Source organism: Sarcophilus harrisii, chromosome 6, assembly GCF_902635505.1.
Source record: "Sarcophilus harrisii chromosome 6, mSarHar1.11, whole genome shotgun sequence".
Lineage (NCBI taxonomy): Eukaryota > Metazoa > Chordata > Mammalia > Dasyuromorphia > Dasyuridae > Sarcophilus > Sarcophilus harrisii.
This window is the reverse complement of record NC_045431.1, coordinates 173,803,094-173,826,255: the sequence shown is the minus strand read 5'-3', so window position 1 is coordinate 173,826,255 and position 23,162 is coordinate 173,803,094. Positions and strand designations below refer to the sequence as shown.

General features: G+C 37.5%; 1 protein-coding gene across 1 annotated transcript in view; it reads right to left on the bottom strand.

The window, feature by feature from the left end:
- Positions 1–23,162, bottom strand: part of PRSS12 (serine protease 12) — a 91,999-nt gene that overhangs the window by 6,239 nt on the left and 62,598 nt on the right. The window contains exons 8-11 of the mRNA XM_023505642.2: positions 22,323–22,464; positions 19,168–19,373; positions 14,011–14,089; positions 12,269–12,391 (exon numbers count right to left, since the gene is read on the bottom strand). Of these exons, the coding sequence (XP_023361410.1) occupies positions 12,269–12,391; positions 14,011–14,089; positions 19,168–19,373; positions 22,323–22,464 (550 nt within the window). The remainder of the gene's footprint in view (positions 1–12,268; positions 12,392–14,010; positions 14,090–19,167; positions 19,374–22,322; positions 22,465–23,162) is intronic.

The window sequence follows — 23,162 nt, the reverse complement described above, 5'->3', positions numbered from 1 at the left end:
TCCTTCACTGCCTTCACCTTCTTGCAGCAAGAAACACAAGCAATCTATGAGTCTCTGGCAAAGGGGCCCTGCCTATGGTAGGGACTCTCATAGCTACAGTGCCTCAGTCTGGAAACCACCCACACTCTAAGAGGGATAGACATTGGTTCTCCCCAGGTAAGTGAAGGCCAAGAGGGAAGCAGAAGAAGAATCAGGCAGTCTGAAAACATGCCACCTTGTTACAGAAGACAGCCTAGGATAGGGTTCTCCTTCAGCTGCAATGATACTTTCTGAATACCTCTTTTCTCAGAAGAACCAGCAATTCTGACTCTGCTAAGCTCCCCAAAACAAAGGAGGAAAATGAAAGGAGGAATCAGATGGGCTGAAAATGTGCAAGAATGAGCTGCTGATTGAAGCCTAAAAGAAAAGGGACTAAAAAACTTTCTGGGACTAGTCTTGCTATCAAGAAGATCCAAAGGCAAGGCCTCAGGCCATGACTTTCATATTCCCCAAGGAAGTTGAGACTGCTCAAATAAAGAAATGGGCTGCTCTTAAGCTAGCCCTGGAGAATGTCCTTCTATCATTTTTTTCCCCCTGACTAGCACATGAGCATTTGTCCTGTGTGAATTCTCCAGAAAATATTTTTTTTGGCATTCGAACAATGTGACCAGCCCAAGTGAGCTGTGCTCTTTGCAGTTTAAACTTGGCCGTTTAGTTTGAGAAAAGACTTCAATGTCTGGTATCTTATCCTGCCAGGTGATCTTCAGAATCTTCCTAAAACAATTCAAATGGAAGTGATTCAGTTTCCTGGAATAGAACTGGTATTCTGTCCAGGTGTCACAGACATTAAATAATGGAGTCAGCAAATGGTTTTGTAGACCTTCAGTTTGGTAGTTTAATATCTCTCCCGCCCTGTTCAGAACTTCCCAAACACTGAGCTAGCTCTGGCAATGCATGTGTCAGTCTCATTATCAATGTGGACATCCCTGAAAATATGCTGCCAAGGTAAGTGAACTTATCCAGAGCATATGGATGGTGTGGTGCTGGCTAATGGAGTAACTGTGTTTTCTTAGTTTGTTAGGCCAAAATTAGCACCAACAGCAGAGAATCAATCCATACTTGGTTGCATCTGAGTTTTGGAGGCTATACCAAGTGCACAATCATCTGCAAATAAAAATCATGCACCAATACAACTACTTTAGTTTCAGCTCGTAGCCTTTTCAAATTGAAGAATTTACCATCAGTGCAGTAGCTGACTTTGATGCCATGTTCATTCCCATGGAAAGCATTTGACAATATTGCTGAAAATATCATGCTAAAAAGCATGGGAGCAAGCATACAGCCTTGTTTCACTCCATTGGTAACTGACTGGAAAAGCATAAGAGCATCATTGTCCATTATCCAGAACCTTAGGCAAACATGCCATCATGAAATTGGCATACAATACTTTTTTTTTAAAAAAGTAAACTATACATAATAGAGATGTATATTTTCATGAAAATCATTTTCTGTTACACTTTATTGAAATATTCATTTTTATGTTATGTGTATTAGCTTCTGAGTAATAATAACAAAAAAAGAAAAATTTTAAGTAGATCACACAAAAGTAGGATATTATCAGAAGTGAGATTTAAACCCATAGACTGCAAAGCAATGCTACTTGAAGCACTTGTGGGAAACAGGTCAGAATTCTGGCAGTAGCCTGAACTAGAAGAGAGCACTACTAAACTAGATTCATTTTCTTCCAAACATAGTCTGATCCCTGGTATCTTGGATACCACAGTGCTTGGAAGGGTTCTATACCCACACCCAATATTTACAGGTATGATTATTTCTATGACTAACTTGTTCCTTAAAACTAAAGGCTTTGAAAAAACTTACATGAACCTCTAAGTGAAGTGAACCAGAACCAAGAAAACATTGTACACAGTAACAACTAGATTATGTGATGGACTTGGTTCTTTTCAACAATGAGGTGATTCAGGTCAATTCCCATAGGCTTGTTATGGAAAGAGCCATCTGCATCCAGAGAGACGACTATGAGAATTGACTATTAATCAAAGCATAACATTTTCATCTTTTGTTGTTGTTGTTTGTTTGTTTGCTTAATTTTTTTCTTGTGTGTTTTTTCCCCTTTGATCTGATTTTTCTTGAGCAGCATGACGAACATGGAAATATATATTTTTTCTTTTTTTATTATAGCTTTTTATTTGCAAGATATATGCATGGGTAACTTTTCAGCATTGACAATTGTAAAACCTTTTGTAATGGAAATATATTTAGAAGAATTGCAAATATTTAACCTATATTTGATTGCTTGCTGTCTTGGGGAGGGAGAAAAATTTGAAACATAAGGTTTTGCAAAGGTGAATGTTGAAAACTATTTTTGCATATCTTTGGAAAAGCAAAATACTATTAAAAAAAAAAACACCTAAAATCTTCCTGCAGACAACATAATGTCCTTAGAAAAACAGTCCTGGAGTCCAGAAGTCCTGAGTTCTACTCCTGATGCTGACCTTCTGGTCCAGCCCTGGATAGGTCGCTTAATTCAACACTGAGCAGTGGAAGAATAGCAGACCTACACTGGTATAGGGAGCTTTCACAACCTCCAGAAATCATAGGGCCAGCCCTCAACCAAACGCCAGACTTCCTGTATCATACCCGCAGAAAGTAGAAAGCCTATGCATAGCCAATACTAAGAATGAAGGATTTTCTTTGAGAGCTCAGTCACAAAGGCCTAATGGCATTCGTTGTATGAGCTCTTGCAGGTGGTGGGTGAGGAACACCACTGACCCATAGGGCATCCATCACCCTCCCTGTCATTCCCAAAGTTTGCAAACTAGAAGCAGCTAAGTTCAGGAGTAGATTGCAGAGGCCAATCCTACGGATGGCAGGATTTTTCCTAAGATGCCAAAGAGTATGGAACTTCTTAAACTGTGGGTCACAACCCTATATAAAGTCATGAAAAATTTGGCAACAATAAAAGGTATCAAATATTCTATCAAGATTTAATTCTTTATGTAAAAATAAATAAGCACATCCATCTCATTAGTATGCAAATTTGCTTTCTTTAATAAATAGAAAAATTATATGTATGTCAAAGAATTATTTTAAAGAAATTTCTTTATGATTATCAGTGAAGGTTTGATTTGTATGCCTATTTTATATACCTGGGGTACATAAAAATTTCTTGGGCAAAGAGGGGTTGTGAGTAAAGGAAGTTTAAGCCCAGGTTTAGGAGTAGCTAGCACTGAACACATTCTTTAAAGTTTCAAAGTGCTTTACAAGAATCATCTCATTTGGCCCTTATAACAATTCTAGGAAGCAGATACTCTTCTTATTCCCATTTTTTTTAATAGTTGAAGGTCACACAGCTGGTAAGTTATTTGAGGATACATTTGAACACAGGTATTCCTGACTCTGAACCCAGAACTCTATCCAGTGAGCCACCTGCTATGTGAATACCTCTCCCTTCTTATCTCCTATCATTCCAAGTATGGATCTGCTTTCACCAGACTCCTCATCAAATTGATGAGAATTAACAGTATTTCTTTAAAAAAAAATCTTTTGTTGTCTCCTATACTATCAAAATGAAGTTCCCCTTTCTATTCTTGCATATTCTGTGTATTCAGTGCAATGGAACTAACTTGCCAAACCCATCCCTCCGTTTACTGCAATTATAAATGGAACAAATGTCATGCTTGGAATTTGAAGGGCATGATATTGGATTAGGTGGGGCTACTGACCAAATATTTGTCGTCTGGTTTCAGCAATCCCAGGAGATGTGATTACATGTAAATAAGGACCGCATTCTGGCTGAGATTACTAATCTGTTCGACAGCGTTTAAAGTCTTCATTAGTGTGTCTGAGAGTTATAAAGGAAACTTGCAAAAGATTCCTTCCTGCCATGTAATTTATGAGAGACTTTCTGGCTATTTTAATAGCCACTATTTTAATAACCTTTATTTATTAAGGTAAAAAATGTCCCTAAAACAAATATGGTAATTTTGGGCTATTCTTGCTTTCATGCTGGTGTGGCCTTTGTCCAAAGGAGTAAAAGAGTGAGTGAATGAATGGGAGAAAACAAACAAACAAACATTTCTTAAGCATTTACTGGAGGTTGAGCACTGGGCTAAGCCCTGGAGATACCAAAAGTTGCCTGACATTTCCAAACAGATTTTGGCAAGAAAACACCTGACACAGCACCCTTGCAAAAGTCAGTATCCCTGTTACTTACTCCTTGGGCTTGGGACTAAAATAGATGCAAATTATTAGCATTTCCAGTTCAAGCATTTTCACACGAGTAGCAGGGCTAAATTGTCTCAACTTGTTCATTTTCTAGCATGCTACTAACAGCACCCAGGACCACGGCCACCTGCCAGACTCCAAAGTTGTTCTAGTACACATCAGGAGGCCTTCTTTCCATGGCATTTCAAAATTCTGTTAAATAGGGAGTTCTCCAGGCTTAAATGATGAGAGGTACTGAGCCTGTCTCACATCCCAGCTTGCATATAATCAGGATAAACATTTGTTAGTGGCTGAATGGGAGAGTAAATGAGTGGAAAGTTTTGAGGCTTGAAGTCTGTAGCTATGGCAGCATGCAGGTTTCCCTGACTGGCAGATGGGTGAGCAGAAGGAGGGCACACAATAAGATGCTTCCATCACCATGGTGATCATTCTACTTTTATAGTGACAGAAGTTTGGAGAAAGTCTGGGAGAGGAGAGGAGGATATAAACTATTGGGTACTTGGCTACAACTCTCAGAAGTTAGTTCCTCCTTTTTATCTGGCAAAATGATAGGCTGCTCTGGGACCATATCCCATTTTAGATATTTGCAATCTGTGTGAACTTGATCAAATTAATTCACCTTGCAGGGCCTCAGTTTCCCTTTAAAAATATGCTTGTGTATGTATAAAATACATGCATATGTATATATACAAATTATATAAGATAAAAAGTGAAATATATATTATATCTATCTGTATAAAGTATTCCAAACTTAAGAAACATCAAATAATGTATCTTAAATTTTATCTATTTATTCTTAATTTAGGAAACACCCCACACCCCACAACCACAAAAAGAAAAAAGTGAGCAGAATAGGAGGGCATCACTATTAAATAGTGAGGCTCTTTTATGTAGCACATGCCTTTCTTTTTAAGTACTATCTCCATAGTCAATTCAAGAGGTTACTTCTTGCTTATCTGTGAGTCCTTTTTTTTTATTAAAGTTTTTAATTTCCAAAACATATGCATGAATAATTTTCAACATTTACCCTTGTAAAACCTTGTGTTCCAATTTTTTTCCTTCTTTTCTCTTATCCCCACTCCTAGACAGCAAGTAATCTAATATATGTTAAACATGTGCAATACACATTTCCACAAATATGAAAGAAAAATCAGATCAAAAAGGAAAAAAAATGAGAAAGAAAACAAAATGCAAGCAAACAACAAAAAAGGTGAAAATACTATGGTCATGATCTACACTCAGTTCCCACAGTCCTCTCTCTGGGTGTATATGGCTCTTTTCATCACTAGATCATTGGAACTGGCCTGAATCACCTCACTGCTAAAGATGGCCACGTCCATCAGAATTGAGCATCATATGATCTCCTTGCTGCAGGCTACAATGATCTCCTGGTTCTGTTTACTTCACTTAGCATCAGTTCATGTAAGTCTGTGAATCTTTTTATAGGCCTCAGTTTCCTTTTGTAAAAACAAGGGGTAATACTAAGCCTCTGAAGGCTCTTCCAACATTAGATCTATGATCTTATGAATCAATACATCTTCCCTTCCCCAACACCACTTCTTCTTCAAGATTGTTGATTTTCTAAAGGACAATTTTTTTTCAATTTTATTTAATTTACTTGTCACCTAGGGGAAGGAGTGGGGAGAAGGGAAGGAGAAAAATTTCATAAGGTTTTGTAAGGATGAATGTTAAAAACTATCTTTGCATATATTTTAAAAATAAAAAGCTATTATTTCAAAAAAGAAAAGAAAAAAATATAGTTCATTGGAATACTGGCCTGGATCTGTGCATGCAAGAAGTAGAGACAGAATAAAATTCAATAAAACCCATTTGTCATGCATGATAGCTCTTCTTCATATAATGAGCATGACAGGTTGGTGAAGTTTTCATAGGACTGCAGTGTATGCATCCCCAGCCATCATTGCTGGCATTTTCTAGATCTAAGAATAAATGAATCATCTGGGAGGAATAAAGCAAATCAAAGTCCTTGTCCTCCCTATTTAAATCATAGTGACACTAGTATCTCTGACACAAATGGTACAGAAGCCATCAGGAAACTGGGATGCAAACCTCAGGTAATGGAGAGAATTGGAATTGAAGTTAGGAAGAACTGGATTCAAATGTTGCTTTGGACAAGTTACGTGACTTCTCTAGCCCTCACTTTCTCATCCTATGGTCCTTTCCAGCTGTAAGTCCCAGAGCATATGACCACCTCCCTGCAATACTGTTAGTGACACTGCTGGCCGCCCCTAGTTTATAGACTGATCCTGGCTGACAGCATTAGTTAAGCAAATCAAAATAAAAAAGATATCTGTTTTCTTTTCTATAGGTGGCTGCCCTAAATGACTGAGGATCTAGAAACAGAGAATTTGGAGCTAAAAAGAGCTCATCATTTTATAGCTGAGATGAGGCCCAGGGAGGAGAAATGACTTGCTTGAGACCACACGGTGAGGAGGTGTTTGAATCTGGAATCAAATCCAGATCATCCCACCCTCTATGCAGGCTCCTTCCACAAGCAATAAAGTGAAGGCAAGCTCCCAGTACTGGCTGTCCTTGATGCCTATGCTTAAATCACATGCTTATGAGGCAAAGATGAAGTCTGAGAATTAGGCAGACAAAATCTTACCTCAGACATTTAGTAGCTGTGTGTCTTGGAGCATTTTTGTGGATTTTTTTCCCTTTTGGTCTGATTTTTCTTGCACAACATGACAAATATGGAAATTTGATAGCACATATTTAATCAATATCAGATTGCTGTGTTGGGAAGGGGGAGAGAAGGGAAGGAGGGAGAAAAATTGGAACACAAAGTCTTATAAAATGAATGTTGAAAACTATCTTTACATGTATTTGGGAAAATAAAATAACATCGAAAATTAAAAAAAAAACTTTTTATAAAAGTGCATTGAACTCTCATAGCACAATAAAAAGAGCAAGAGTTTAGAGTCAGGAGGACCTGGCTTTAGATCTCACCTCTGACATTATCCATGTGGCTTTGGGCAAATGACTCATCTTCTCTGGGTCTCAGTTTCCTTCTCTATAAAATAAAGGGTTGAACTACATGACTTCTAGGGAATCTTCTATCTTTAAATCTATGGCCTTATAATTAATTTGCCTTTTGCTTTCAAGTAGAATGTCTTCAATGCAATTAAATAGTTTCAGAAAATCAAACATATATATGATTTTTGCATTATTTTAAACAAATACCAATCAATTACACAAATTAATATCTGTTGAATTAAATATTTTGGTGAAGTTAGGTAGGCAATTTATTGCACTAATTTTGTCCATATTGGCAAAAACAAACAAAAAAAAAAGCCTTTTTTTTTTTTTTTTTTTTTTTTTTAAAGCAACACTAAATACCTAAGGGGAACTTTATGAAGACTCCACAAAGGGAATAGTAGTCTTCCGGCAACTAAGAGCTATGAATTACCTTACCTTTTTGTCACATGTTCTCTCTAAGCTCAAGCCCACTTTCTTTTGGACTCTAAATGTCCTTGTAGGAAAGTATATTCCCATTTTAGAGGCATGTTTTATTTTAGGGCTTCTTAAACTTTTTCCACTCATGACCCCTTTTTGTCCGAGAAATTTTGCATAACCCCAGATACATAGCATTTAAAATAGGTATAAAAATCAAACATTTACTGATAATAAATCATAATTTCACAACCCCTACAGTCATTTATGAAATCCCACACAGGGTCACGAACCATAGTTTAAGAAGCTGATTTTACACCAACTGTTCTTACTATATCACTTAGTAAATATCTATTTTTAAAAAATAATTAAATTTGTCTGGTTAATTGATGTCAATTGATAATCAATGATGAGCATGCCAGTAGGGAAGGGAACTCTGGACTAACATCTTCCATTCCTCCAGATTTGCCCTAGAACTTTGAATGGAGAAGTTGTCAGTCAGTAGGTTCTAGGATCCTGGATCCATCAGTGGAAGCAGGAGCTGGAAAAGTGAATCCAGAGCCTATATTACCAAGAAAACACAATACTAGGTTCACTTTTCATGGGTAATCTTGTCTTATGACTATTTACAAATTTCCTGTTCATAATATTTGTTGACCTACCTCCTTAGAAATTACAAAACAGGAAGTCACAAGAAATCTGAGACAGGCTTCAAACCCAGTGGGATATATCTCAGGAATAATCTTCCTCTCCTTGGAGTTTATTAAAAGAGTCTTGTATCATATTTAAGGACCCATTAACATCTTATTGAATATTATTATCTGCTTGTCTTCTTTCCAGTTGGTATTTTCATCATCTTATGCAGACTATAAAAGAGATATTCTGAGCTGCACATGATTGACATTAGGAAGGTGCATATCTGGTATATTAATATGAACAATGTATTTCAGACATTCCAATGGAGTCATTCTCCAATGGTGACAAAAAGGTGACTCTGACTTACCTAAAGCTTGGCCAGGTTGCTGGCAAAGCTTGGTCAGCTCTACCAAGACGGAAAGGCTACCCATCTGTGCATACCTAGCTATGGCTTCCAGTCTCACTACCTCTGGAGACAATGAGAATATATGCCACAGAAATTCATGAAATCACTAATGAATGTGCACACACCAATGTCTGTCTTGCTACAAGTACAGGACAAAGAGAGCTAGATTTGGAGTCACATCCCCTTTTTGGGGCTTCAGTTTTTTCTCACTTGTAGAACAAGAACCCAATGATCTGTTTTTGTGGGGAGATTACCGATCTCAGAGAAACTGCAGGTGCTTTACTGGTGTTAATAGGAGTATATTAGCAATGAGCAATTGGTTAATTAACAAGTATGAATCAATTGTTAAGTTTATAATTTTAAAATTGACATATTATTCTGACCAGCAAGACGATTTGGATCCTGACTCTCTCATACACCGTATCAGCAATCTCTACCAGGCTTATGCAACCTGTAGATTTCACAAACATGCCATATATATCTACATTCAAAACACCTAATCTTTCATCAAAGAAAGATTCCCTGAAGCACTTTGCTAGAGACCTACTACCAGGATAACATCAAACTAGCTGCTTCTGGAGCTGACCATGCAATTATTTCTGAATCTGCTTAACTGTGCTGACATCTCTGTATCCTCTTTCACAAACATAACAGGAGAAATTTATTCAGATATTTTGCTGAAACGCAGATTAACTGTAACCACAGAATTCTTCTGAACCTGCTAGTCTAACTCTCACAAAAACAAAAATGAAGTTAGTCTGGATGGAGTTATAATGCTGCTTTTTGTGCTGCTTCCCTTTCTAAATGCACATAAATTATCCCCTTTAATATCTGACATATATTTAACATCTGGCAATAATTAACACTTTAATATTTGTTACTAATAATTTAACAAGCTAACATTTTGTTGGAAATAAAAGTGAGATTCACTGATCTTGAATTTATAAATTCCAAACTATAAATTTTGAGAAATTGGGAAATTTTTCCTCCTAAATCCTATGGCATCTCCTTCATTCTCTTCACAATCTCAAGATCCTTGATAGTGGTTGTTCAGAAATCACATTCATCAGTTATTTAAGTAACCTGGTATGTCCTTTGTTTGGCTTTTGAGACAAGCTTACTAAAGGCAATCGGGTTTCAATTCCTTATTAAACACCTTGTTTCCTGATCTTTCCCACCTAGAAGTCTTTTTCATTGCAGAGGAAACTGAAGAAACTTTTGCAAAAGTTGAATTCTTTTGCATACTTTTGGCCATCTGTTATTATGTCATCCATCCCAAGCTGTGGTCCTAATATCTTTTTTTTTTTTTTTTTTTTTTGGTTCTAATATCTTAGATCCTTCCCCAGGAGAGATTTTAAAAAGGTTTTTGTTGTACCTAGCTTTCCTGAGCTTCACCATCGCTGACACTATTTTTTCAAGAATAGTGCAATCACCTTCAATTTCATGCCCTTAGTTTCATTGCCCATGAATATCTCATTTTGTTCTTGAATTACCTGTTAGGGTCAAAGGACAAAGGTCCTTTACCTGTACCAGGAGGTATTACTTGAGAGCCCCAGAAGTAACTTCTGTGTGCCGAAAGAGACTGCATCATGAGCAATATTACCTCCTGATTGCACTGAATGTAACCTTTGTCCTTTGACCTTAACAATTAGCCATCCTTCTCAAACTGGATTATTCTGTAAAAATTTTAGCCATGGAAACCCTTCTTCTTCTCTTGAGTCCTTTGAAATCTGTTTTCCATAATTCTAGGAAATATTTCAAATTCTGACTAGCTTTCCTCTCCTTTTCCATTCCAAGGAAATGGAGTAAGGCTGGCAATCAATTTCTTTTAGTGTGCCCATTCTTTCTACTTCAGTCACCTGGTTCGTTTTGTATCATCAGCTTCAACCAAAAAACTCCCCTTGTTTTCCCCTTAAATTATTAAGGGAAATTAAAAGTTGATTTGTTGTTTGGCTTTGGGTAGAGAGAGCTCTTGCAGCTGTCAAGAGAACTGAGACCTCCATAACTCAGACATCATCCCTCTGTGCCAGGTTTATGATCTCTCTCCAGAATCCCTTGTTTGTTTGCTCAACCTATCCAAGTGGTCTATGGCAAACTCCCAGAACAGAATCATCTCTGTTTCCCTCCACTGATCCTCACCCAAATGTGTTCCATCATGTTTCTCTCCCAGATTCCTAAAATTCCTCATAGGAATCTATCTTCTGACTTTTCTGCTCTATTCTCTCTGCCTACCCCCTTATAAATCAACCTGTTCCTTTTAAATATTATGTATCTTCTACAGATATTCTAGTCACGAGACCCAATGACAGAACAATTTTAATTTCCCTCCTCAAATCAAATAAACAAGCACTTATTAAGTATCTACTGTATGCTGCATTCTCTGCAAAGAGCTAAAGATACAAAGAAAGGCAAAGGCTCCCTGCTGTCACTGAGTTCACAGTCTAATGGAGGAAGACAACATGCTGTTTCAAGCTAGAGATAGAGAGGATGAATTGGAAATGATTTCAAAGAGAAGGCACTAGAATTGAGGGGAATAAGGGTAGTTTTCTCCCTTCTCTCTTCTTGGTTTAAGTTGATCAGATTTACAAGAACTAGGCTGGCTCTCTTAGGTGCTTCTGTCCCTATTTGAATAGGAGACATCTCCGAGTGCTTCCTCTTACTCATTCCCTTCACAGTCAGTCAGTGACCCATTCCTGTTAATTCTTACTTCACAACAGACCCTATCCCTGGCCAGGTGTATCATTAGCATCAGTAGCCTCCTCTTGTCTTACCTTGCCTCCTCATGAGACTGACCTTTATCTATCACTACATCACTATGACAACAGATCCAGAGGCCTCTCATTAGATCCTGATTCACTATCTGGCACCTGGAGAGTGGAAAATGACTGGAGCAACAAGGAGTCTAAGCTGTTCAAGGGAAGTCAACATAGCCAAGGGGAGTCTGGCAAGGGGGATAGAATGCTGGAGAGGGAAGCAGGCAAGCAAAGATATAAACCCTGCCTCCAGTGCTTAGTCATTGTGTGACCAGGAAAAGTCACTGATACTCTGTGAACTTCAGTTTCCTCGTCTGCAAAATGAACTTGACTCCCAGGGTTGTTATGCAGTTCAAGTGAGATGTTTGAAAAGTACTTTGTAAACAGAAAAATACTATAAATTACTATTCTATGAACACAAGATTTTGCAACGATGAATGTTGAAAACCTATCTTTGCATGTATTTTGAAAATAAAAAGCTATTATTAAAAATAAATTATTATTCCATGTTACTATGTTAAATATGTTTCATCGATGCCTTTTGTTAATGACCTTATCTCTTATCAGAAAGCAAAAATAATCCAGCAACAACTTTTGACAACGTATATACAATTTTCCCCCACACTATGTCAAGAGGGGGAAGGCATATTTCTAAAATTACTTAGTACAATTTTTCAGTCCGATTTCTTTAGGGTATTATTTCCACATATAGTTGTAATTCAATGACAAAACCTAGTTTTATAGTTATTAAATACAATGTTCTGCTCCTTCCACTCTATATTATTAGTGTTTTTTTAATTGTTTTATTGGTTACATAACAGGGAACACTTACCTCTTGAAGCAGTGAGCTGCAGTAAGCACCCAGCAGCTGCTAATAAGTGTGGCCCCACAAAGAAGTCTGCGGTCTCCATGGGATAGCTTCAGCCGCAGGGCCACCTGCCAGGGCCAGCCGCCCCTAAGGACCAGAAATGCCAAATGTGTCTGTATTTGTGTCCTTTATCAAATCATCCAGAAAGGGGGAAGGGGACAGGAATAGAGAGGAAAGTTCTCTCAGGACCAGAGCCAAGAGTCAAGTGACTGGAATGTCTCGGAGGTGTCTGGCCCTGTGGTTGGAGCATGGGGGTTGGAACATTATTTAATCTCCTTGCTGCTGCCAACCTGAGAATGTCACCCATTAGTAACCTCTGAGATTTGCTTACAGGCTCCTGCCCTCCCTGCTTCCTCCAGCCTACTTGAAAACACATTTAATCCTCTCTCAAGTTGCTCTTTCTTTATTTTGTGCCTCTTGCCTAAGCCTGAATAAGCAATCTGACAGCATACAGGCCCCTATCATTGTAAGGAAGCTGAACCCTTCCAAATCGCCCCATTAGAAGGGCTTCTATTTCTGTAGGGGTTTTCACTTTACAAAGTCTTTTTCTCATAGTAAATCTATGAAATCTGGAGTAAAAGAACTATCATTCTCATTTCACAGGGAGTGGACTGAGGATTCCACAAAGGAACAATGTGGTGCCGGAACAACTGCATTATTCATTATTTGAGCATAGGCTCACTATAGAGTGACAAATCTTGAACATCCTCTGCTATGTCACGTTAGTCCTGTCACATAAGTTTTGGGAAACCTTAATTTCATAAATCAAGGGATACCTGCATAGAGTAGGACAAAGCTGCAGTAGAGAAATCCCCAAATCTGTTGTCAGAAGACCTGGGTACAAAGCCTGCCACTCACTTGTTAACTTGATCTTTGACAAAGCACTGGGGCTCAATTTTCTTATCTATAAAGGAAGGATAATGATGCCTCTACTATTGTAGGACTATTGTGAGAAAAATGCACTGTGAGCTTTTAGGACTGTAGAGACTTCGCTTGTTAGTTTATATACTACAATACTTAAATATGAAATCCAGGATTTCTTTGGAATGGAAATTTCCTTCGCTGACTCAGATCACAACTCCTTTCTCTGTCCTAGGCAGAAAGCCATAGTACAGGAAAAAAAACATTGATTTTTCTTGCCAGAGGACCTGGGTTCAAATCTTGCCTCTGATGCTAGTTCCCTGAATGACTCTGGGCAAAGTCATTGGTCACCTCCCTGAGTCTTAGTTTCTACATCTGCAAAAGAAGGAATTGACCAGATGGCCTTTGAGGTCCCTTCTAGTCCTTGATCTGTCTTTTTATGACTTTACAGTAGTTGTCAAGAATATTTGTGGTCAAACACGGTATCACTCTGAGACCAGTGTAGATACTTGTCATGCCAAATTAAGTAGGGTAGATCCTGGGATGACAGATAAAATCTGTCACCCAAAACTTTTTCATTAAGGAGAGAAACTAGTAGTGACAGGGGCCAGCCCTGGAGAACGCAGCGTCCTAGCACTCCTTGATGACAGGAAGCCCAGAGCAATATAGTTCATTAACCATCAATACTGCCATGGCTCCTTTCTTTATGTTTACTATAGAAAACACAATGCCAAAGGTAGAACTAACTAACTTAACTGGAGAGATAAGGGCCATGTGTAACTCTGAGAACATTATTTTTTTAAATTGGCACCTAGGGACAATTCCTCTGTTAAGTATCATTTTACCGTAAAGAGTTTTTCCCACCAATGATCCTCTTCTGCCTTCTGTGGAGTAACCTCAGACCACAAACAGATGAAAGGGAATCTAGAGTAGAAACAGGCCATTCATTAAACTCTCATATTACTGTTGGAGGGCCCCTCAGGCCAGGGACATACATGTTCCCACACATTTAAAACTACAAACTGGACTGTCTTTCCTGGAAAAAATGACTCCTTTTCTAATCTTAAGTGCCTACATTTTTCTAACTCAGCCAAGGTGCTTTGTGTGTCTCCTAACCCCTTCTTCCTCCTTGTCACAGTCCTCCTCCTTCTTCTCCTCTTTTGCCTTCTCTTTCACCTCCTCTTTCTCCTTCTCCTCCTCCCCCAAAATCACAAAAACAGTAAATGCCCAAGATGGGATATAAATCTGGCATTTTGGTCTTCTAGATCCTATTCACTTTGCTTTTATCCCACAGACCTTAGAGGTAGATAGAATGATGACTTTGGGAAGTAGTGAAATTATCCAGTTTGATTGACATTTACAATTTACTTAGGAAAATAACTTGCAATAAGTCTAGAAAGGTAAGATAGAGTCAAAATGAAGGAGATTTGAAAAGTTTGTATTTATCCTTAAGGCAATAGGGGACCACAGATTTGAAAGCAGGGGATTGGCAAGGTGAGATGTTGGTGCAAGGTGAGACCTTAGGGAAATGATCTGTCGGCTGCCAGGGGGATAGATTAAGGAAACACAATGGGACAGCAAAACTAACTGCAAAAATGTCGAAAAAAGAACCAATATCCATCTCTGGAAGGATCAACTGGATTTGGCAACTGGATGGATGTGAGGAGAAGGACAGGTGGGAGTCACTGATGCCTGGGTGGCCTTTAAGAGACGGAAGGAGATTTGGGGGAGGGCAGTTTAAGTCAGGCCAGATGATGAGTTCAGTGTTGGACTTAAAGGGTTCCAGGCGCAGCTGCAAATCTCCAGCAAGCAGAAGGGGTGTAGGATTTGAGTTCCTGAGAGAAACTAGGACTAGATAGATAGATCTGGCAGCTATCTGCCTAGGAAGGAGAAGAATTTGGGAAGAGAAATAGCCCTGGATTTGGAGTCAGAAAAGTCAGGTTTGAACCCTTTCTATGGAAAGCACCCTAGAAATGATAGCTATTATTCATGAAACTTTGGGCTAGTCTCAATGCCTCAGTGGGCTTCAGTTTCAGCGTTTGTAAAATGAGGGAGGTAGATGAAATTACATCCAGCATCTTTTATTATCCCTAATCCATAATTCTGTGATCTTGAATATTGGCTTCACAGTTTATTCTGCTCTTTTCTGCCTATATAAATTCATTTTCTACCTGTATAACCTCTCTAAACCTCGGTTTTCTTAAACTACAAAATGAAAGATTTATATGTCCCTTAAAGTGCCATCTGGTTCTAAATCTATGCTATGCTTTCATGACTCATTGATGGACTTGAGGTCTGTTGGATGCCCTCAGCCTCGTGAAGTCCACCTGCTGAGTTGATTTTATTGGAAAGCAAAGTGAAGTGAGCAGAACCAGGAAAACATTGTACATGATTATAGCAATGATTAACTGTGTTCTTCTTCAACTAAGTAATTATTAAGCTATTTTCAGCAATACAATGATCCAAGATAATTTTTTAAGGCTTATGATGAAAAATACTATCCATCTCCAGAGACAGAACTGATAGAGTCTAAATCAGATTGAAACATACTTTTAGTTGTTTCTTTTTCTTTTTTGTGTTTTCTTTCACAACGTGTCTAATATGGAAATCTGTTTTTCCTGACTGCACATGTATAACCTATATCTAATTGCTTACCTACTCAAGGAAGGAGGGGGGGGAGAGAAAAAATTTAGAACTCAAAATTTTAAAAAACTAATATTAAATGTGAAAATTGTTTTTTACATGTAATTGGGAGAAATACAATATACAAATTTTCAAAAAGAAAAAAGATAGTTCTTGCCCTCAAGGAGCTTATAAGAGAGGCATTATATGAGGGAAATTATAAGATGGACCTAAAAAATGAAGGATTGGGAGAAATGCCCACCAAAGTCTGCAGATACAGAAACAGAAGTAGAAGAGGAATGAAGAATGGTCAGTATCCCCTCCCCGCAACCCCTAAAAATGGATACCCTGGGAGAAACTCAAATGTTATAGTCAAATAAGAGGTTATTACTGAGAGCGATGTGGAAGTGGAACAGAGGGAAGGAAGAGAAGGACAAGGATTACACAGGATGAGAAAGTGTAAAAGATAATCTATACTAGTGGAGGGAGCAATCATAGGATTCTAGATCTAGAGTTAGCCATATTATAGAAGAGAAAACAGGTTTATGGTGGCTAAGTTACTTGTTCAAAGTCACACAGGCAGGAAGCATTAGAAGTGGGATTTGAACCTGGTCTTCTGAATACAGAGCTATGGAAATACAAGGGAAATTTTCATGATATTTATTTCCACGTTTTCAACTCTGATTGCAAAACACAAAAAGAGAATGCTAATGATAATTTTTATCAAAGGATGACAACATCATCATCATTAATGATTATGTTTGGTTAAATAACAAATTATTGGGGAGATCGCTGACCTTTTTCAAAAATTTATCCCATCTAGACTATCTTATCTAGATGGAGTTGTCTCATCCAATTAGAAAACCTTATAAAGAATTGAATCTAAAGTGAATTCTGGCCCACTGTGTTCCACTTGGGTAGGTTTGGGCAGAGGGTAGATGTTTTATCTAGATCACACAAGGTTGGGGATGATTTGGAAGTAAATGACACGATCAAAGCCATATCCTTCGTCCCCTCATTAGAATGGATTCACCTCTTATGATATTCATTCTCTCTCACTACTTATTAATCAATTAGAATTGATTGCCCCCTTCAGGAATACCCAGTCTTCTAAAGGCACATAAGCATTGAGTGGATTCCATGAGAGGCATTTGAATGTCACTGACTCCTTTTATTAATTATATGCTAGAATAATCAATAAAATGATTAATTACCCACAAACCATGTCTCTTGGATTTTTTATATGTCACACTACTTAGAAGGATCAAAATGCAAATCTGTTTTTCCAAATGAAGAAATTTATGCAGAATAGTTAAATCCAAATATAGAAAATGCATCTAGGGATTTGTGTAGAACTTGGTTTTATCTCTTCAAGGGCAATGAAAGAACAGAATTAACAGAAGATTCTCAGCACATAGTCTTCTCCCTACATTATCAGCTCCCTGCAAACTGCCCCCATACAGATACCAAGGACAGTATCAGAATAAGTCTGTGGGATATGTCATGGCCACAGATAAGTTAACAGAAAGCAGCCTGAGACAGGAAAGAGCACTGATGTTCAGCTCTAAAGGAAGAAAAGCTTTCTGGAAGGTAGAGATGAGGAGCGTAGGCATGCCAAACATGGGGCACAGCCTTTGGGAACATACAGAATTGACAGATGGTATACCAAGGTCAAAGAACAATTTACAATGCAATTTGGTTGAAAGAGAGATTCCATGAAAGAAAGTCATGTGAACCGAGGCAGGAAAGGGGTGAACTGGAGCCAGACTTTGGAGGATTTTGGTTCTTAATGGATTGAGAAGTTTATTTTATCATAGGGGTAATGGAGAACCATTAAAGGATATGTCAAGAGTCAAGTCAAAAATAAATTATTCTTAGAAGTCATTCTTCACTTTGTGGGAAAAAAGTTTGTGCCATAAAAATGAAAAACATGAAGGATGCCAAGAAATTCAGAAAGACTTGCATGAAGTAATGCAAAATGAGGTGAGCAGAACAAAAGCAGCATGCAAATAAACAGAACTAGAGACTAAGAGAATGACCAAAATGTTCATAGCCATTGACCTAGAGATCTCATTGCTGGACATATAACCAAAGGAGATGATGATAAAAGGAAAGGTCCTAAATGCACTAAGATGCTGGAGCTGCCCTTTTTGTGACAGCATAGAACTGGAAACAAAGTAGATGCCTATCAATAGAGGAATGACAAACAAAATGTGGTCCACAATGTCACTGATTATTACTGTGCTTCAAGAAATGGTGAAGAGGATGAAGACAAAGGAACATGAGAAGATTCATATGAACTGATACAAAGGGCAGCTAAGTGATGCAATGGATGGAGTGCTAGGCCTGGAGGTGACCTGAGTTCAAATATGATCTTGCACACTTAGGAGCTATATGACCCTGGTCAAGTCACTTAACCGTGTGTGCTTCAGTTTCTTTATCTGCAAAATTAACTGGAAAAGAAAATAACAGACCACTCCAGTATCTCTGCCAAGAAAACCCCAAATGGGGTTGCAAAGAGTTGGACACAACTAAAATGACTGAACAAGAATAATGAGAGCAGAATCATGAATGCAAAGTTCATAATATCTACAATAATATAAATGGAAACACCAACAATAACAAGAAAATCAAACCCACATGACCAGCTAACCTCTTTTTTCCAATAATAATAATAATAATAATAATAATAATAATAATAATTGGCATTTATGTAGCACTTAAGATTTGCAAAGTGCTTCACAGGTAATCTAAGCTGACCATCACAACAACTCTGGGAAGTGACTGCTATTCTTAATCCTCATTTTCACAGATGAAGAAACTGAGGCGGTGAGAAATTCAGTGACTTTTCCAGGGTCCCACAGCCAGTAAGTATCTGAGGCAAAATTTAAACATGGGTCTGTCTAACTCTACTGCAACCCTTAATACTGAGATTGCCCTCAAAGGTGTTAAACATAAATAGATCCTTGTGAGAAACATAGTAGGCTTAGAGAACCACAAATTGACATTATTTATGTTATATTGCAATCTGAGAACCACAAATTGACATTATTTATGTTATATTGCAATCTTCTTCATTTTGTTAGATGTTCCTAATGACATTTTAATCTAGCTCCACTTGCTTCTACTTTACACTACTGAGGAGATTAAAATTTTGCCACAAATGGCCACCATTTCTTCTCCCTTTTACTTATGCAGTTGTATGATCATCAGACCTGCCTTTGATAGGTGTTGGCTGCATGAGTGCTTGGGGCAACTCAAGAAGACCAGAAGTAGTAAAGGGGCTGCTCTGAATTGATGGAGGGAATTTTCCCACTCAGGGAGTCTCTGTATTCATGAAATCACCAGTCCAGGCCCTTACATGACTTCAGGTCACTTACCTTTATTCCTATTCCCTGAAGCTTTTTTGCCAAAGTAGTCACAGATCACTCCAGCATCCTCACTGTGACGACAATTGTGCTTTCCGATGTCTTGTTTGATGCAATCTGCGAGGTTCCTCTCACGCCCAGTGCACTTTACATTGTCTGCATGGATTGGCCCTTTTCCTTCCCCAAAATAGGCCATGGTTCTTGCTCTGGCAGGACCCCTGGAAATATAGTAGCATCATCACATTGGGCTTTTCTTTTCTAAATGACATGCAACCTTACTTAATAAATAATCATAGTGCGTTATTTTCATTTCATAATTCATTACTAATCTACCATCTTCTGAATTAACTTTCATGATTTCAATCAGCACAGTTGCTTGTTAAAATAATTTATTTTTCCAGTAGATTCTCGATTCCAGGTTCAAGTCCTGCCTCTCATGCATAGTGTCTGTGGAGCGCTGGACAAATCACTTAATTCTTTTGGTCTATGAGATATAAATAAGTCACTGATATGAATTCAGGTAAAAACTTTCTATCCAAGGAATTCCTTACAAAAATGAGATCACAAGTCCAGATTAAATTCAAACAAAATTCTACTGAAAAACTTGTCATTAGATAAATAAGAGAGGGAATGATAACAATTTAGTTATCCAATTCACTTGAACAGAGAAGGTTCCGATGACCATTTTTGTTCAAAGCCAGAGTAGTACAATCCTGAAAATCTCTTTTCTTTTTTAATAGGCAATTTTTTTTTGCCAAAGAAGTCAGAACTTAAAGAGATATGAAGATGTGTTAAATTTCAAAATATTGAGTGAAAGGAAAGCAGAGAAGGGAAAGTCCATTGGGGACCTGTAAAATGATGCCCTCTAAACTTTCCTTTAGTTTTCATAATTAGTTGATAAACATTTATTGATCACCTATTATTTGTCAATCACTGCACTAAGCACTGGAATTACAAATATGAAAAAGAAAGTCTTTTTCCTCAATAAAATTTCAATTTAATGGAATAAGACAGAAAAAAGGAAGTAGAAAAAAAGTAGGAGGAGATTCCTGGAGCAGAGACATAATGAAAAAGTTCCAAGAAATCTAAAAGATTAATTTCCTCATCTGTTAAAGTGGGTATAATAATAATACCTACCTCTCAGAATTGTTGCAATGATGATGTCAGATATTTGTAGAGTTCTTAGCACAATACCTATCACCTAGTAAGCACTATAAGCACTTATTAATTTTGCAACCCTGGGAGGTAGATGCTTTCATGATCCTATGTTATGAATGGGAAAACTGAAGCAAGTTTGCAATTTATTCAGGATCATACAGCCAGTCGGATCTTCCTGATTCTAGACTCAGCATGTTAGTCACTGTACCACCTTGATACCTATTATATATAAATATCCTTTTTAATGTGTCAAAGTATATCACAGTTGGGACCCAGTCCTGGGCTTCCATCCTCTAGATTCATAAGTTTCTGTTCTTTTGTCTGCCCTATTACTTTATTACTTCTTCCCATGTTCATAAAATAAATTAGTACCCCCCCCAAAAAATATGGCCCTGCTATTAAACTGTGTGTTTATTGTCCCAAGAGAAGCCTATCTAAAAATGGGAAGACATCATCAGAAGGGTGAAGAAGTGATGATTTTTTTTTGACACTTCAGCTCTTAAAGATTCTGTACAAAGGCAGAGAAAGAAAGAACTATATTCTGAGCCACTCTCCATGCAATGAAATTAAAAATCATTAAGAATTAAAATATTCATTATAACTGTTAGAAAATAATGCAAACTTGACAATACCTCTTTTCCTTGAATTTGAGACTATATAAAGAAATCAAAGTTCAGTAGGTAAACATACAAAAATGTTTTTTGAAAAGAAAAAAATAAATTTTAAAGGACAAAATGTCTCTTCAGACTTCCTGTCTCTCCCTACTCCTGACATGTTTTTGCTCTGTGATCTATCCATCATTTTCCATTTAAGCAGCCTAAGGAAAAAAATATTTTTAAGAGGTACAATTTGACTTTTGCCCATGGGGGTAACATTAGGCAGGTCAGGTCATGAAATAAAGAATATTCCAAGTGATATATCTGAAAGAAGAAATCAGAAGATAAAGCTACAGATAAAAGCCCTTTGTTTTGGGGAGGGGAGGTTAGGTATTAAGACTATATTTCTATAAAGCCATTCCCCAAATGTTAAATGGTCAAAGGATATAAACGCTTTTCCAATGAAGAAATTAAAGCCATTTCTAGTAATATGAAAAAACGTTCTGAATCACTATTGATATTAGAGTTGTGAATTGATCCAACCATTCTGGACAGTAATTTGGAACTATACCCAAAGGTCTATCAAACTATTTATACCCTTTGATCCAGCACTGTTTCTACTGGGTCTGTATTACAAAGAGATCATAGGGAAAAGAACCTATATGTGCAGAAATGTTTATAGCAATTCTTTTTGTAGTAGCAAGGAACTAGAAATTAAATGGATGTCCATGAGATAAGGAATGGTTGAATAAATTATGGTATACGAAGGTAATGGAATATTATTGTTCTATAAGAAATTATGAGCAGGTTGATTTCAGAAAAGCCTGGAAAAACTTACATAAGAATTGAGCAGAACCAAGAGAACATTATACACAGTGAGTGAAGATTAGGTGATCATTACTTCTTGGACCTTCTGGTGATGTCTTCCCATTTTTAGGTAGGATCTCATCTTTTCCTATTTTTTCCAAACAGTTTATATGCTATTAGAATTAGTCATTCATTAAATGTTTGATTATAAATCTACTTGGTTCTAAGTTACCTTTGTTTTGCCCAAGTAGGAGGTGGGCATTATATTGTAGGAAGCATATAGACAAGCTAAAGTGAGCCCAGAGGAGGGTGACCAGAATAATGGGAGGACTGGGAAAAAGGCCATATGAGGATCTGTTGAAAGATTTTTAGACTGGATATGACAGTTGTCTTTAAGCATTTGAAGGATGATTATGTGGAGAAGGAACTAATCTTGTTTTGTTTGACCAGAATTAGGAGCAACAAACAGATGGAAGTTGTAGAGGCAGATTTCAACTTGACAGAAAATTTTTCCTTACAACAGTCAGAGCTGTCCACAAGGGTAAAAAGCTGAACCATAGTTGTCAAAAGTGAGAACATTTGAATATTAACAAAAGAATCCCTTACTTGTAGCCAAGCTGCCGACAAACCACAGTAGCATCTTTATCAGTCCATCCATCATCACAGATTGTTCCCCATTGCCCATTGACAAAGATCTCCACTCGTCCTTCTTTCTTGTTCTCTCCATCCATCAGCCTGATGGGGAGACCTGAAATAAGCCCCAGAAGTATGAAGGTCAAAATTGGAGTCAAATATAAGAGAACTAATATGACAGCCAAGAACTAAATTGCTATATTCTTTTTCTTTTTTGTAATCAAATTATACATTCAAGTCAATAAATTCTACTAAACACCTACTGTATGTAGAACATTATGTGAATGAGTATATTAGCTATTCCCCACACTTGAAACATCCTCTTTCCTTTCTGGGTCTTTGTATTTTTCATGGATGGCATGCTATTTTTTCTTATCCCCACAATTCAGAGTCATTCTCTTTTCCCAAGGTTCAGCTTCTCCCTGAAGCTTCTCCCCTGAACCTCTATCACTAAAGTTGACTCTCTCCTCAGTTGTCCTTATATTCTGTAATCTGTGCATGTGGCATCCAACAGTGGAATGGCAAGTTCGTTGTATGCAGGATGATTTTTTTTTGTTTCTGTATACCCAGCATCTTGCACAGGGTTTTATACAAAGGAGGTGGTTAGTAAATGCTCGCTGAATTGATTTTAGGTAAGGGATATAAATATTATTCCCATCAACAATCTCTCTGGAAAAATCTTATAACCTTTTTGATTCTATTTCCTCATATACATAAACACTGTCATAAATATAATGGGAAAATGAATATTTCAAACTAACACTTTCTGAAATAGGACAAGAAAACTTTGTCCTCACAGACAAAACAATTATA